General features: G+C 37.4%; 1 protein-coding gene across 1 annotated transcript; it reads right to left on the bottom strand.

Annotated features, from left to right (window-relative positions):
* Window positions 1-423: 423 nt before the first annotated feature.
* GSR (glutathione-disulfide reductase) lies at window positions 424-15,878 on the bottom strand. Its single transcript, XM_081944037.1, has 13 exons — window positions 15,602-15,878; window positions 14,052-14,078; window positions 11,215-11,303; window positions 10,209-10,278; window positions 9,386-9,533; window positions 9,068-9,122; window positions 7,051-7,150; window positions 6,177-6,263; window positions 3,582-3,743; window positions 2,923-3,034; window positions 2,610-2,741; window positions 1,446-1,579; window positions 424-1,021 (listed from the first exon to the last, which is right to left on the bottom strand). The coding sequence occupies exons 1-13, from the start codon at window positions 15,833-15,835 to the stop codon at window positions 872-874; spliced, it is 1,500 nt and encodes a 499-aa protein (XP_081800163.1). The 5' UTR covers window positions 15,836-15,878; the 3' UTR covers window positions 424-871.

Here is a 15,878-nt window from a genome sequence, read left to right as displayed (position 1 = left end):
TTACACAATGTGATATTGCTTGGTAGAATTTACTTCTTGTGATGAAAAGCTTGTTCCCTAATTTTTAGTTACAAATAACTCTACATTGGTAATTTATGTTGGAAACAAATCAAAAGAATAACTATAGGAAGGTACACAGAATAGCCTATGTATTGGGTTTTAATTTTATAGGGGGATAACATAAATTAAACAAAATGTTTGCTGTTTTCCAGAATATGGATTAGTAAATAGCAAAGTAGTGCTCTTACTAAACTCTTGTGGGCTAACTTCTACATGAGTTACATTTCCCAATAGGCAGGAAATGGCATCTTTCATAATCCAAGGCTCAATAAACCAAAATACTAATTACTATAGTGTTTATGATTGCAGTACTTCCTCCATTTGTTTCTCTATAGCCCAAAATTGGTTTTTTCTTCTTCTCTACTCTTAGATTTTATTTCCTCTTTGGGCTTATATGATAATTTGTTTGTCATTTTAGCACATTTTATTATTATAGTCTCAACAGATGGTAGCATCTTACTACTTTTGTCTCTGCTCACAGGCTAACTAGGGTTAGGGTTGGCCGGTACCTGGATAGGAGACCACTAGGAAAAACTAAAGCAGGCTACACTGGGAACCTGAAAACAACATGCCAGAAACAATGACAGATCACTTCTATATAGATGCCAAAGTCACTATGAATATGTCCAAAAGGTCACAAGGAATCAAGCGAGACTTTTTAAAATCCAAAATTATTGTTTTCAAGTAATATAAATTACATCTATGTATATAAATTTGTAACAGCAGAATGAAGGCTTCTCTTGAATTGCACAATTTTGTGTAAAAAAAAAAGTACTTAATTCACCATAGGGAAAGCCAAGCTATGTACAGCTTAACGAAGAGTAACAAATTCTTCTGAAGAAGTTGGATGAATAGCCACCGTCCGATCAAAGTCAGCTTTTGTTGCTCCCATTTTGACAGCTACTGCGAAACCTTGGAGCATTTCATCACACCCCAAACCTTGCATATGAAGTCCTACCACCTTAAAACAAAACAGTCATAAACAAGTTAACATGGCTTCAAAAGGACATTTTTTTCAGACTTCACAGTTGCTCCTACCTTTCTACACTAGGAGCAATATCTTATATGCCTACAATTTTTTTGTTGTTGCTGTGTCATTGACTAATTTTATACAAAATCTTAATACATCATGCCTGGAAGAGTATTAAATGGCACAACTCTTAATTGCTTCAGACATGGAGTAAATATTGGTTTGACGTGACTTAGGTTTAATAAGTTATATGAGCTTAGGTTATTTGAGAAGCAAAATGTGATGTTTCAACTCAGCTTGCATGTTAAGTAACATTGGTACCCTCTTGTCCTGTCTCATTTCCTTACCTTGAATAGAATATACATGAAAAGCAATTTTAACATGCAGCATCTTCACTCTTTCCTACTTTACTTACTTTTTCTTGTTTAGTGGCACAGACCAATTTCATCACACATCTTGTTTTCCTTTCTGTTATTGCATGGTACATGGGGACAAAAGAAGTTATATAAATTTTCACATTCTCTTTTCCATATGCATTCACGGCTTCCGCTGGAATGAAATCAAATGACATTAGATATATTTGAATACAGAGGAGTAAAAAAAGCAAAGAATATCATGCAATTGGCTTTCTGACCTCTCAAAAGGACTAAATATTGACATGTTATAGGTGAGCTGGTCTCCTTCGCATCTGGCTCAAATATGCACCTGTGTGTGTTCTAATTACAAAAAGACTTGTCCAAAAGCATTTGAAGATCAGAAGTTTATCAACTGAGGGTCTATTACATGTGTCACATCTTAGAATTTGATGTGCAGTTTATTTAAAAAAAAAACAAGCTTGATATCACAGTTTGTAACTTTAGCTTCAGAAATCCTATGAATAGAGGTGCTTTAGTCATAATTCACATTAATTTTTTAAAAATGTTTAAACAAAATAATACGATGGGTAACAGTATTCTGAACTTGAGAATTTCTAATATAGTGAAAGAATAGGAGTGTTTGATCATTCCCAATTTCGCTTTTTTTTCTTTTGTTCAGTTGTGCCCAATTCTCGGAAGCTACCTGTACAAGTTTTCTTTGCAAGGTTTTTCAGAACTGGCTTGTCATTTCTCTTCCCTCATTCCTAGGGCTGAGAGAAAGTGACTTGTTCAAGGTCACCCATCTGGTTTTGTGCCTAAGGCAGGATTAGAACTCAGTCTCTCAATGTCTAACCTAATGCCTTAACCGTTACACCAAACTGACTCTATTCATAGTCCATAATGTATATTACTGTATCAAAGGTAGGTCTAGGAGCAACCTGTGGATCTACAGCATCAGTAATATAAACAAACATAAGTAGAATCTCCATCAACATCCTGTTACTATAAAAATTCAGAGCATACGCATCTTTACCAAGCCACTCTTGTAGAGAATGTTTCAAAAGAAATTGGGAAACCTACTACTCTCTCTATATCATTCAACACAATTCCAATCAATCACAAAATCCATAGATAAAATGGATATCTTGTTTTAGTAGAAGTTCTGTTTCACTCATATTTCTCTCTGTTCTTTGTTTCCCAATAAATAAGAAACAAGAGCCTACCTTCTGTTAGTCCCACTGTTCCAATAGGTGGGTGACTGAAAACCACAGTCGGAATGTTGGTATAGTCCAATTTAAAATCCTTTTTATTTTCAAAAAGCCTATGTGCCAGTTTTCTTCCAGCCGCAATTGCAACTGAAAAATGCAATATTTATTGTATCATCATAATTCATTCCATATATTTTATTACATAGTATTAATAGGTGGTCAAGCTATCCTTCCCAATGTCTTCACAGCCCTTCCTCACCCATTTTGCTTTGTTCCATTTTAGAATCCCAAATGAATTTATTTGATATAGTCCTTAAAATATTGTTACCTGGTGTAAGGAGTGCTTTCCCACATACATCTCCAACAGCATAGATTCCCTTTTTGCTGGTATTTTGGAACTCATCAACAGTAATATGGCCCACCTTGTCTACCTTAATATTCTGATAGTAGGAAGAAAAATTAAAGTCAAAGCTGGTATCCTAAGAAATACTATCTCAGACAAAGATTGAACAGTATGATATCAACTTTTTTAGTGCCCATATAAAGGAAAAGAAGGAAATTATTTCAAAGAATAAACAAGCAATCAGCCTATCCATAATATCAAGAGGGGTGGGGGTGGGGATAATATTTCCCTAACAATTTTTCAAGCAAACTAATGTTATCTAAGCAATATGAACAAACATTTAGGTTAGGATAAAATTATGGGCATAGCATGGGAAGCCGAGCCATGGACTACTATCAACTGTCTTTGCCCTCCCTCCCACAATGTTTTAGTATGCCATCCAAAGTTAACCTAATTTGTTACATTTGTTCTCTGTAGTAGGAAAAAATACAGACTCGCAAGTAGCAGCAAAGTAAGAAAACATTCCATTGTCGCTCATGGCTAGTTGATCCTAGCCACCACATTATGCCAATTGCAGTATAATCTGGATTGTGTATGTCATGCATTTAATATTCCCTACAGCGTCAAACAAAATTCCCACTTACCAATTGGTCAAGGTTTAGATCTGCAGTATTGGGCTCTCTACCAATGGCCCACAAGAGACAATCAACATTCTCAATGGTGTTCACAGTGGGTTTTTGATTAGGAAAATAGGATGTAACCGCTATTGCCAAGAGTCCTGAAGCTGATTTTGTAACTGATTGAACCTGTTGGGAAACAAGATTATTGAAAAATGCTAGAGCAAGATCACACAACAAATCGTTTATTTTAAGGCTAAAACCCTAGTTTTCTTCTTCAAAAATACCCTCCTTATTAAATGTCTATGTCTTGTGAAGTTACTTATACCTTATGGCTAGAATTAGATAGTATTGGTAGTTCTTGACATACAATCACAATTGGGACCAGAATTTCTTTTGCTAAGCAAGGTGTTAAGTGAGCCATTCCTAATTTTATGACCTTTTTGCCATAGTTGTTAAGCAAATCACTGCAATTTTTTAGTGAAACACACCACCATTAAGCAAATCCAGCTTTTCCTATTGATTTTACTTATTGGAAGCTGGCTGGGAAGATCAGAAATGGTGATCATATGACCCTGGGATGCTGCAACGGTCTTAAGAATGAAAACTGGTTGTAAGTCACTTCTTTCATGTCATTAGAACTTCAAACAGTCACTAAATGTACTGTATGCAGTTTTGTTGTGAGACCTCACTTGCATGTGAAGAAAAAGAGCAAAGGTAAATACAATGGCTCTGAAGTTTCCAAATGCCAGAAGGGACACACATGTTTATGGACACCTTATCAGAGGATAAGGCTCAAATATCCAGCATTGCTCTCATGAAAAATTACAATTACAGAGTGACAAACCATCACTAGGGGTGATGTGCAAAACTTGCCCAGTTGCTAGTTTCATTATCTAATTTCTCTTTAAAAATACTTTAAGTATGCTCAAATTTGCATAAACTAAATGATAAGTCTATTTGGCAGGATTGTTTTTTTTTTAATTCTTCTGCAATGTCCAGGGTTGTTTAAATCTGATTCTCAAATGAAGTAATGTTGATTGGTTTGTATTTTAAATTGGAAGACTGTTTTTGATACAAAGTTTATGGGCCCGAAATAGACTTTTATTATGTTATTATTATATATCAATCAATTAAATCTCTTATAGTTTTTAACCAGTCTAAAATAAGAAGTAAACAAAACTCTGACATAAAATCCTATTGGTAACATCCAGATAAAACTTGGGGACTAAATAGCTTGTCACTGCCTCAATTCCTACAAAGCAATTTGACAATGAGCAATGCAGGTTATTAATAGGTAATCCTGGTTACAAGGAAAATTCCTTAAATGTAACGATAAAAGGTTAATAATGCAATACTCCTTTCAATCTGTTCAGGAATGCTGCAAAAACAATACAATAGCTGTTGTTCATTTATGAGAAAGAAAAGCCATATGCCCAATGATGATTTGTTTTTTCTTTCTCTCAAATGGCAGCATTTGCATCATTTATACACATGCTCAAAAAAATAAAACTAAGCAGAGACTCTCAAACTCATATTGTTTTGAAGTTGTTAAAGCAATAGAACATAATCTTCCAATTGCAGTTGGAATGATTTAGCTGCAACTGAAGACAGATTATGCATACAGATAGTCCTTGAATTACAACCATTCATTCAACGATCACTCAAAATTACACTAAAGGTGCTGAAAAAATGGTAGTTTCACACAATCCTTGTAGTTATAGCCATTGCAGTATACCCATAGTCAAGAAATCAAAATTTGGGCACTTGGAAATTCATCAACACTTATGACTGCAGGGGCAGTTCAACTGACTCTATCTGCCCCCTCTCCCTTTTCTGCCCTTTTAGCTACCCTATCCTCTGCTGGCCATGCCAGCCCACTGGCTGTACCAGTCAGCCAGCCTACCACTCCTGTTGCCCTACACTTACAGGCCCTGCCACCCAGTCTTGATGATTCACCCATCTCCCTGCCACCGCTTATGAGGTGCACCTGGCTTGGCGCTCTATGAGCAGCAGTTGGCCACGCCTACCGCTTGTCCAAATTACATGAGACTTTGTCATAACATTTAGAAGGCAGGTACATGAAAAAAGGCCCAGCTATGCTGGCATGAAAGCATTCAAGCCCATACACAATTTGGCCAAAAGTGGATGTGGCTTTGGAAAGAAGGCTGGGGCAGCCAGCAATTATCTTTTGAAAGGCCAGGCTGTGTGCATCTCATCAGCGGCCACAGAAAGAGGATGGTAAATATCAGTTGGGCATGGCAAGCCTGGGAGGGCCAGTGAGCATAGGCTGGCAGAAGTGACAGAGTGCAAGATGGCAAAGAAGAGGGAGGGAGATAGGTGGGTGGAAGGAGTTGAAAAGGAATCAGTCCCTTAGCTTGCCAAGACATAAGGCTGGGATGGACTAAGCCAGGATCAATCCTTGATTAAGAACTGATTCAGTTAATGAGCAATTCGGATTGCCTGGGTTGCTGTCACTAACCAATGTGCTCACATGACATGCTTTACAACTGCATTGCTTAGCAATGGCAATTCCAGTCCCAGTTGCCATTGTAACTCAAAACCTACCTGTACATGAAAATTCAAAATTAATCATTACAATCCGCCCTAAAGAGATATTACCTTGCAATGTTTCCAGACTTCTACTCCATTACGTTCCAATTCCTGAGTACAATTTGAACTGATCATAGAATCAAAATTTCTCAGCACCTGTACAAAAAATTACTTTATCAGACTGCAAATAAAAGTCTTTACTTACATTTAATTATGGCAACTTCCTTTTCCATTGATTAATATCACAGAACATCTAAGTCATACCCTCACGAGTCTGAACTAAAAAATGCAAATTTCTCTCAAATTTATCCAACTTCAGAATTAAATTGACATTTACCATAGGGCTATTGCCAAAGTTATTGAGAATTAAATCTACTGTATGTACTACATGTCACATTCAAATTTCATAATAAATTCTCCTTATATCTATATTCTGTTCTAGTTACTACACTATACTAGATCTTACAATCAGAAATATGCCTTAGACTTCAATCAAAAGGAATAACAATGTGAAAAGGAAGAGATGGAGAATTGAAAATGTCTGTTGGAATAAACAGTAAACATACAGATACACATAATTGGAGAAGAATATTATTAGCAAGTGGTTCTGAGTTTCCAAGAGAAAATAGTGCATCTTGATTTTAAAAGGAAGTTTAATTCTAATTATAATCAAGAAGTTTAAAAAATAATGAGTAGGTTTTAAAGATTTTTGTCAGATTATAAATACTTAAAAAAATAAAAGCAAACATTTTAAGGATCTGGACATATTAAAAACAAAGAAAGTTTGTGCAAGTATTAATGATCCATTCCTGGTGTAAATACAGAGACAAATTGATTCTGCCTTTGTGCAAGGTTGTATTCTGCATGTAGATGTTAGTTCCAATAAGAACTGGTAGTACTTTCAATTGTCACTTAGGAAGGTAAACAAGCAAGTGCCCCTTACCTCATTATAACGTATCAATAAGGATGTCTTGGAGCCTAATGCAGAAAGAATACCAGCTAATTCAACAGCTATATATCCAGCACCAACAATAACACTTCGCCTAAGAGAAAGAAAATGGATTACGTCATAGCACTCAGGTGCATACCCTTCCACACGTTTTCTCCTTGAAATATATATTGGCCACACCAGGAAGTTCAAACTTCTCCATATGTTATTGGATTCAAACTCCATCATTTTTTACCATTTACCATGCTGAATAGGCTTAATGAAAGCAGTTAATTCAATAATACTTGTGATGATTTTATTGCTTTCAATAATTTTTTTACTGATTCAATTATCATGAATGTTTGTGTTTTGAATGGTGTAAAAGTCTAACAAACAAATACCTGAAGGGCTATAGCTGTTTCTATCCAATTTATAATCTAAGCAATTAGATTTTGTATAGGAGGGTCCTGACTTCGCTCTCATTAAAACGGAAAGGATAAATGGTAATGGTTAAATCAACACTGGATAATTAGCAAGAAGGGAAGGTTTGTATTTACATTTGTTGGAAAGGAAGGAATCAGGCACACAATAAAGAATATACATCGAAAGCAATGCAGTACTGCCAGCACACAGCACAGGGTATATTCCCAATTATCTGCCTACTTATTCTTTTTTAATCCCTTCCTCTCCAATCTTTCTGTTTGGTGAGGAGAGTTGAGTCAGGCAGAGGAGAAATTGTCTAAAGAGATTGCTTATTTAGACAATCCAGTCTGGGGGAGGGGGGAAATGGATCACGCACAGGACAACACTTATTGACTACTACTGAATGCATGATTGAGAGAGAGAAATGCTGCGAAGGTCGTAAATACATGCCTTGTAAGTTATTTTCTTTCAGCACATCTTAACTTCAGTCACTGCACGAAGAATTTGGTAAGAAAGGTTTATCTATGCACCCACATCTTACATTTAAAGGTAGATAAAAGGATCTTGGCTGGGAAAACAGCAATCAGTCTCCTCTTCCACTTTGAGGGATGGGTGGGGAGCCCCACCGCCACTACCATGCCTTCTCACTTACAAATCCAGGCTTTTAATAAAAGTTGCCTGCTTTTTCTCAGCCCTAAAGAACCAGCCCTCCATAGCTAAGCTAATGGCATACACAGGTTGAGTTTTTCAACTATCAGCAACAAAAATGAAAGGAATGTAAGGATATGAAGGACATGACCTGCAAGTTAATTGTGACCAAGTAAGAATGGTAGAAAGGCCACAGTGCTTTACTTAATTTCCTGCTTTCTACTCTAAACAGCCTTTTGATCGCCAAATAGGCAAAAATGAGTGAGAAAAATAGGATTTTTTTTAAAGCACTGCATCCTCCTCCAATTCCTGTACTTGAAGCCAATATCTTCAATAGAAGCTGATTTTGTTTGTTGATAGGAACATTGACCATGAAGTTGACATTCCCACAAGTGAACAACAAAAGTGAACTAACTAACTGCACTGATGTTCAATATCTATGGCACAACTGTTTACGGAGGCCCAGAGTTCTGCAACCAGATGCTGAGCAATGGGGTAATCCTTTAATGGGAGGATTTGTTTTTCTTCTTGTTGGTTTTATATCCTGGGTTTCCTTCAAGAGTTCATGTTAGTGTGCACAGTGCTCCCTCTCTCTATATTTCCCCACGTTTTCCACTAATTTCCCCATAGCAAACAGCACTTTGTTTTTGCCTTCATCCTATTTCAGTAGTGGGCTAGAAATGAACTAGAGAAGATGTTTCCGCTGCAACAGATAACACCTAGAAGAATGCCTGATGAGTCCCATATCTGGGCTGATAAGAGGTCCTACAAGACCGTTCATCAAATCTGAAATGTAGGACAATTACTGTAGTCTTGTAGCAATGGCAACGTGCTGTCTACATCTTTTAGTGGGGAATGAAAGACTGCAGTATAATAATTCCTACCTGTTTTAAAAAATAATCTTCACTGCAATGCAGCAAATTGGGAATATTTAAAATGCTCAGAATTCATTGCAACTTACTTGGGCAACTCTTCAAGTTCAAAGAAGCCATCACTCGAGATTCCCAAATTGGCTCCTGCAAAGCAACAAGACATTATCTTCAATATTCATCATCTTAAGCTTTATGTATAAATAGATGTCACTTGCACAAGCATTCACTTTTTTTGAAAGTTTATTTAATTATTTTTAGAGTATACTATTAAAAAAAATATGAATGAAATATTACACTGCAACTATGTACTGTACTACTAAATCTAACGCTAAGGAAAATATTTTAATGACAACTCGGCTGCATGCTCTTTCTTAGAAATAGGGCAAACAGCATCACAGAACCCATACCTGGTATTTCACTTTCACTGGGAATTACAGGCCGTCCACCAGTAGCGATCAGTATGTGAGGTGCCCTATATTTTTTGCCATCAACTTCAACTGTAGGTTCAGGGTCAGCTGTGAATGTTGCATGCCCACGAATGGTTTCCACGTGGTCCTAGCAAGATCAGTTGTTGATTTAAAAATTAAGTCAATTTATATGCTAGAAAAGGACATCTTATAACAAAGTGTAATGTGGGCCAGTGTATGATGCATTGAGATTTTTGGACAATTCAAAATAAATTTGTAGATAAATTCAAAAACAGAAGAATGGAATAAGATGCATTATTTTACTTTAAATTAATCTCTCATATTTTCTTGACCAGAATGAATCTCTCTATTGTGTAATCTTACACTTTTCAGAAACAAACTATATAATTCACAGGATGGCCTATCAAGACCATGAAAATTATGGATTTGAAATGTAGGCTAGCTACAATGAATTAAGATATGCCCTGTAAGTGATCTGGAAAAGATTCTTTTTCTCAAGAGAGAAGGGTAAGAGTTTTCTTTTTTCTTTAACTGTACTATACTTATTTTACATTTACACTACAATTTTCGTGTCTTTCCCATCTTTAAACAACAGGAAACTAAAATTTGTGCAGAGGAAGAGTTTAGGCAAAAAAGCAAGTTTTACAAGTGATTTGCTCTGAATCTTTTTTAAAAAAAATCTATGCACCTTGATGCAAATTAAAAAAATTAACTTGTTTTCAGCTTGTGAATTTCACAGGGTTTATAGCAGAAAGAAGGAATTTAAAATTTGCTGCAGTGAAAAATAAGGCCATTTACAAACCTTATTCAAATTATTTTGATAGATCTCATTCAGTTTCTTCACATAAGCATCACGCTTTTCTTTAATTATTCTACAGTAAAAAGAGTTTTATTAGTATTATATCCTACTTTACCCCAAGAAACACATAATGTCCCTCTTTCAACATATCCCCACAAAAACAAATCTTTTGCGTAGGTTGGGCGGAGAGACAGCCCAACCCAAATACCCAATGGATTTCCACAGCTAAGCATAAAGTTGGGTTTGCCAAGCCTTACTCAAATTTTTATTCCTCATGGGCTTTCTATTCTAGATTTATATCTCAAATATCTATCTCTCTACAAACAGGATTAACACACAAAACTGTTTGCTCCAAATCTACATAGCTACCTTTTTCCTAAGTAGTAAATATAGATATTATGGAGAAAATTATAGTCCTGTTTCACAATTTAAAATGTTTTTCTTGAAGAAAAGATGTTTATATGATCCTATAGCACATTATACATCACAGAAAATAATATTTGTTTGCTATATCTAAAATAGCATTTTAAACAGTGCAAATGGTTTATCTCAATGTATACCACAGGGGCCACTACTCTCAGAGCAAACCCTAATAGGTGAACAATTTATAGCAGGCTCAGAATTAAATTCTGAGCATGTACTGTTTTGATTTTTTGCATGAGTCCCAGTCCAATCATGATTTCTTAAAAGAATTTAAGAATAAAGCTCACAGATATCTCAAAAATCAAAGTGAGATTATTTAGAATTTTAAAATGTTGCTACATTAAACTGCATAGCTTTAAATTATGAATGGCAGTACAAAACTACCAGTTTTAGTCCATAACAGAGATTCTTCAGACTTGATAGAGCATTGGAATGTCATAGATAAAAATCTGGATATGTGTGTCTAAAAAGCCTCCTGGAGGTCATTTTAACTTGGCACCGTAGTTTTCACTGTAAGTTTCAAATTAAAAACAAATCTATCCATTTATTTTACTTAAGAGGTATTCCAGAATTTAACTCAACTCACTTCCAATTAAACGTCACATCAGCTATTTTAAAACCATAATCCATATGATCATGGATGAATTCAGAATGGACAGCAGTGTTCCACATCACCTGTTATGAAAGAGGTTATCCAGAGTTTAATATAATTAATATAAAAATGAATGAGCAAATTCAATTAATTATTCTTGTATTCAGCATAAATCAATATTTTATTTGTTTATTTATTCATTAATTTATTTATATTTCTACATTGCTCATCTCATCAAAATGACTCTGCAGCAAGAGAGAACAAAACGTGAAATTCCTACTCTTTTAAGACATGGGACTGGAGAAGATCAGGACACATAGCTCCTCATTGTCATGATACATATAATCCAGTAGATACGCTACGTATTGTAGCCTATGAAGAAGCAAGCTCCTTGGTTCATAATCATTGGCAGATGGCAAAAGAGTCATATTTTTCAATGCCATGTGTGGCTAATGCACTATGTTCAGTTGTGCCTAATGGAACACACATGGGCCTGGCTAATCAATTTATCAGTTCCCCTGCATTTTGGGGGAAGAGGAGAAGGGAATATGCGATACCTTCTTTTAAGTTCTGTCCAACAAAAGAAACTTGAAAGTGGTCAACTTCTTTCAAGAAATACCATCAAGATCAGGGCACCATCTATTCTGACCAATGTAAATCTTGACTATAGAACATAGAACATAAAATCATAGGCTGGAAGGGACCTCAGAGGTCTTCTAGTCCAATTGTTGCTCAAGGCAGAAGATTCTATATCAGTGATGGTGAACCTTTTAGGCACCGAGTTCCCAAACCAGGACGCATGTCGGCGTGCTGGGGCAGCGGAAAACCAAAGACCAGCTGGCCAGTGGGTGCATGTCGGTTTTTTGACCATTTTTGGGGTTGTTTTCAGGTCATCGGGGGGGGGGGATGTTTTTGAGAACGTTTTCAGGCCAAAACAACCTGAAAATGCCCGGGAAAATGGCCTGTAAAACAGCCTGAAAACAGCCTGGAAAATGGCCTGGAAATGCCTGTAAAACAGCCTGGTTTTTTGCTTTTTCAAGCTGTTTTCTGGTACTCCAGCACCTACGAAGACCAGCCGGAAACCAGAAGAGCAGCTGGCGTACCATAGATTTTTCATCACGGTTCTATATCACCCCAGTCAAGTGGCTGTTCAGACTATTTTTAAAAACCTCCAGTGATGGAGCACCCATTACTCTGGAAGGCAAACTTTGTCTACTAACCTTCCCCACTTCTGGTCTGTAAGATCGATATCTTGTTTATATTGGCAAATACAGTTTTGGGACATTTTTTAAAATTTAAAAATTGTATGTTTAAGCGGCCAACAGAATGAAAGGCATCATCCAGCACTGGACAGAGGATAACAGGAGTTCCAAAAGGACAGAATAAGACAATCCCCATGGATCAACTTTGTTGCAGCTGTTTCAAATCTGTGAAGGTCAAATAGGGGATGGGGGAATCAGATCAGGGTTTTTTTTTTTCAACTGGTATACCACTTTTAAATTGGTAAAGTCATTGAAGTTCTTTTAAATCTTATATTTTGTCATTTCAGTACAATTACATACAATTTGGATTATGTTAGACTTCCATATGAAAATGGAGATTTAATAAATTAAATTTTCTTTTCAAATTTAATGTTCCGTGCACCTGCTCCTCAAGCCAGGACTAAATTTAAAAAGCCATAAAAAACAGTTGTGGTATTGAAAAAAGGCAGCAGGAGTTATTTTTCCTGACAGGAAGCACATCCACGTCTTCCTTGAATCTTGAGAGAAAAAGTTATGGAGGTATTCTTTGTGACTTGGCATTAGGTATCTTGGTAAAGCAGAGTAAAAGAGCAACACTGTTCTTCAGATGTCTTATAGTACAAACAACAGAATAACAGAGTTGGAAGGGACCTTTGAGATCTTCTAGTCCAGCCCCCTGCTCAAGCAGCAGACCCTGTCCTATACCATTTCAGACAAATGGCTGTCCAGTCCCTTCTTAAAAGCCTCCAGTGATGGAGAACTTCTGAAGACAAGCTCTTTCACTGGTTACTTGTTCTCACTGTTAGGAAATTTCTCCTCAATTCTAGATTGCTTCTCTCCTTATTTAGTAGTTTCCATGCACTGTTTCTTGTCTTGCCTTCTGGTGCTTTGGAAAGTAGATTGACCTCCTCTTCTTTGTGGCAACCCCTCATTTATTGGAACACTACTATCATCATGTCACCCTAGTCCTTCTTTTCACTAGATTAGACAAACCCAATTCCTGCAACTGTTCTTCATATGTTTTAGTCTCCAGCCCCCTAATCAACTTTGTTGATCTTTTCTGCACTTTCCAGAGTCTCAACATCTTTTTTGATAATATGGTGATCAAAACTGGATGCAATATTCAAAGTGTGGCTTTACTAAGGCTTTATAAAGCAGTACTAATATTTCACCTAATCTTGATTCTATCCCTATATGTTAATGGAGCCTCGGATTGTTATCTTGCTCTCCAAACAGCATGGCCAACGACCGCCAAAGTACTATTTTGAATTCCAAATCAAGGATGGACATACCCAATTATTAAAAAGCAGATTTTAGCAGATTTTGAGGACTAGTATCCACTTTCATGTTTTTATTCATTTTTATTAAACACCTTTCTATGGCGCCATAATGAAAACAATTCTGGTGCTCACTGCCCAATTTTGAAACAGTCTTAGAATGCCAGGGAGAAAATAAAAGATGGCAACATCAAATCAATTCAGGGAAAAGTTCTCTGAAACAGCTAGGTCTTCAAGCGTTTTCAAAATGCCAGCAAAAAATTTCAATGCATTCTTTGAAATATTAGCAAATTCATAGCATAAATCCGTTTACCTTTTTAGGTACACACCCAACATTCACCTAAAAGAAAAAAAACATATTTACTGCAAACATCATGAAGCAGTAATTTTAATATAAATAAGAACGGTGTTTAGAAAGTATGCACCGAAATGTTACTAATTGGCAAATAATTTTATTTTTTTAATAACAGCAAAATGTGCATCATCTTTATAAATAATATAGTATACAAGGTATTTTTCAAGAGGGGTTTGCATTAAAGTGCTATACACTGAAATCTTTGTGTATAGCATGATGGGGGATTAACCACTAATTATCTCATAAATTAGAGGAAGCTATAATTCCAACTGGGAAGAAGTAAAGTTTGACACTTGGGAACATTCTGTAATCTGATACAGAACAGCTTGTTACCATCAGAAAAGGACCCATGGATAATGTTACGCTCCTTATAAAGGCATCCCATAGACACGGAAGAAATAAATAAGAAATGTATAATTAAGAAATATCCCCGCTTCCTGCTTGAGATATAGAAGGGTAAAGCCAGGAAAGACAAATAGGAGGGGAAAACACCGCAAAGAGCAAAGCACTTCCTGAAATTTCAGTGAAAACTGAATTGGCACAAAACAGATGGGTTCTACTGAGCCACATCCCACTTGCCTTACCTTGAGAGTAAAAAGAGATTTTTAAAAAGTACATTACATGCAAGAGGAACTGATATGTCATAAGGCACAGAGTTGCAACAACACAATCCTAAAGGAGGGGGGGAAGAGATAACAATCAAACCACAGCTGTTGTATTTATATAACTGGCTGAAAGGAAGGCGGGGTTTCCCCCAGCCACCTGAAATCGCAGCCCTATTTAGACTTAGAATAACTTTATTGTCACTTTGAACCAGGGGTGAAATCCAGCAGGTTCTGGAGAACGGGTAGCGGAAATTTTGAGTAGCTCGGAGAACAGGCAAATCCCACCGCTGGTTGGCCCCAGAGTGAGGAGGGAATGGAGATTTTGCAGTATCCTTCCCCTGCCACACCCACCGAATCCGTAGTAAAAAAAAAAATTGAATTTCCTCACTGCTTTGAACGTACGGTCATCGGCATATATTAAAATGACATTTCGTGACAGACAGCTCTCAAAGGGTCATCACCACCACCTCCAATTTTCGCCCAGCGTGCTAAGCGAACCCAGAATCTCAAAAGCAGTTTCACGAAAACCAAATTAAACACTGCTTAACTCAGGGGTGTCCAAACTTGGGAACTTTAAGACTTGTGGACTTCAACTCCCAGAATTCCCCAGCCAGCCATGCTGGCTGGGGAATTCTGGGAGTTGAAGTCCACAAGTCTTAAAGTTCCCAAGTTTGGACACCCCTGGCTTAACTGTTTCTGCCCTGCCCACCCACCGTGTGTTGAGTGAAGGGGGAAGAAAACTTCCACGCCCTCAAACTCTTGCGGAACTCACTGCCTTGGCATAAGCCCAGTCGGGTCTGCCTACCCACCAGGTATGCAGGCGAGTCTCTTAGGAGTATATTTGTAGCCATTCACCACCCTCCTTCCTCTCCCCCCCACCCCCCCAACCCGCTGTCGACTCACGCAAGTGCCTCCAAGTCGCCCTTTTTCAACCACAGCAGCCCTGGCTCCCAGTTCCGCGGCGCGTCGGGCACTGGCCAACCCGCCCGAGCCGCCCCCCAGCACCAGGTAGTCAAAGGTGGTGGCCGTCGAAGAAGAAGAGGCACGGAGTTGGGCCATGGCGGCGGCGGCAGCGGCGCGACGAGAAGGACTAAAGAGAACTGGGCAGAAAGCAAAACGCGGGCGAGGCAGCCGCATCCCGCCTCCTCCCTCCTCGGGGGTCGAAAGGGTTAATTCTCCT

The sequence above is a fragment of the Natrix helvetica genome (genome assembly GCF_964273705.1).
Source record: "Natrix helvetica genome assembly, chromosome: 2".
Lineage (NCBI taxonomy): Eukaryota > Metazoa > Chordata > Lepidosauria > Squamata > Natricidae > Natrix > Natrix helvetica.
This window is presented reverse-complemented; position numbering and strand designations above follow the sequence as displayed.

Bases quoted from the DNA above. Each gene is read 5' to 3' on its own strand.
- GSR (XM_081944037.1), bottom strand. From the start codon at position 15,835: ATGCGGCTGCCTCGCCCGCGTTTTGCTTTCTGCCCAGTTCTCTTTAGT. The intron at 9,123-9,385 runs GTATGGGTTCTG...GTTGCTTTGCAG, and splicing joins CAGTGAAAGTGAAATACCAG to GAGCCAATTTGGGAATCTCG. The intron at 3,744-6,176 runs GTAATATCTCTT...GTTTCCCAACAG, and splicing joins AAGTCTGGAAACATTGCAAG to GTTCAATCAGTTACAAAATC.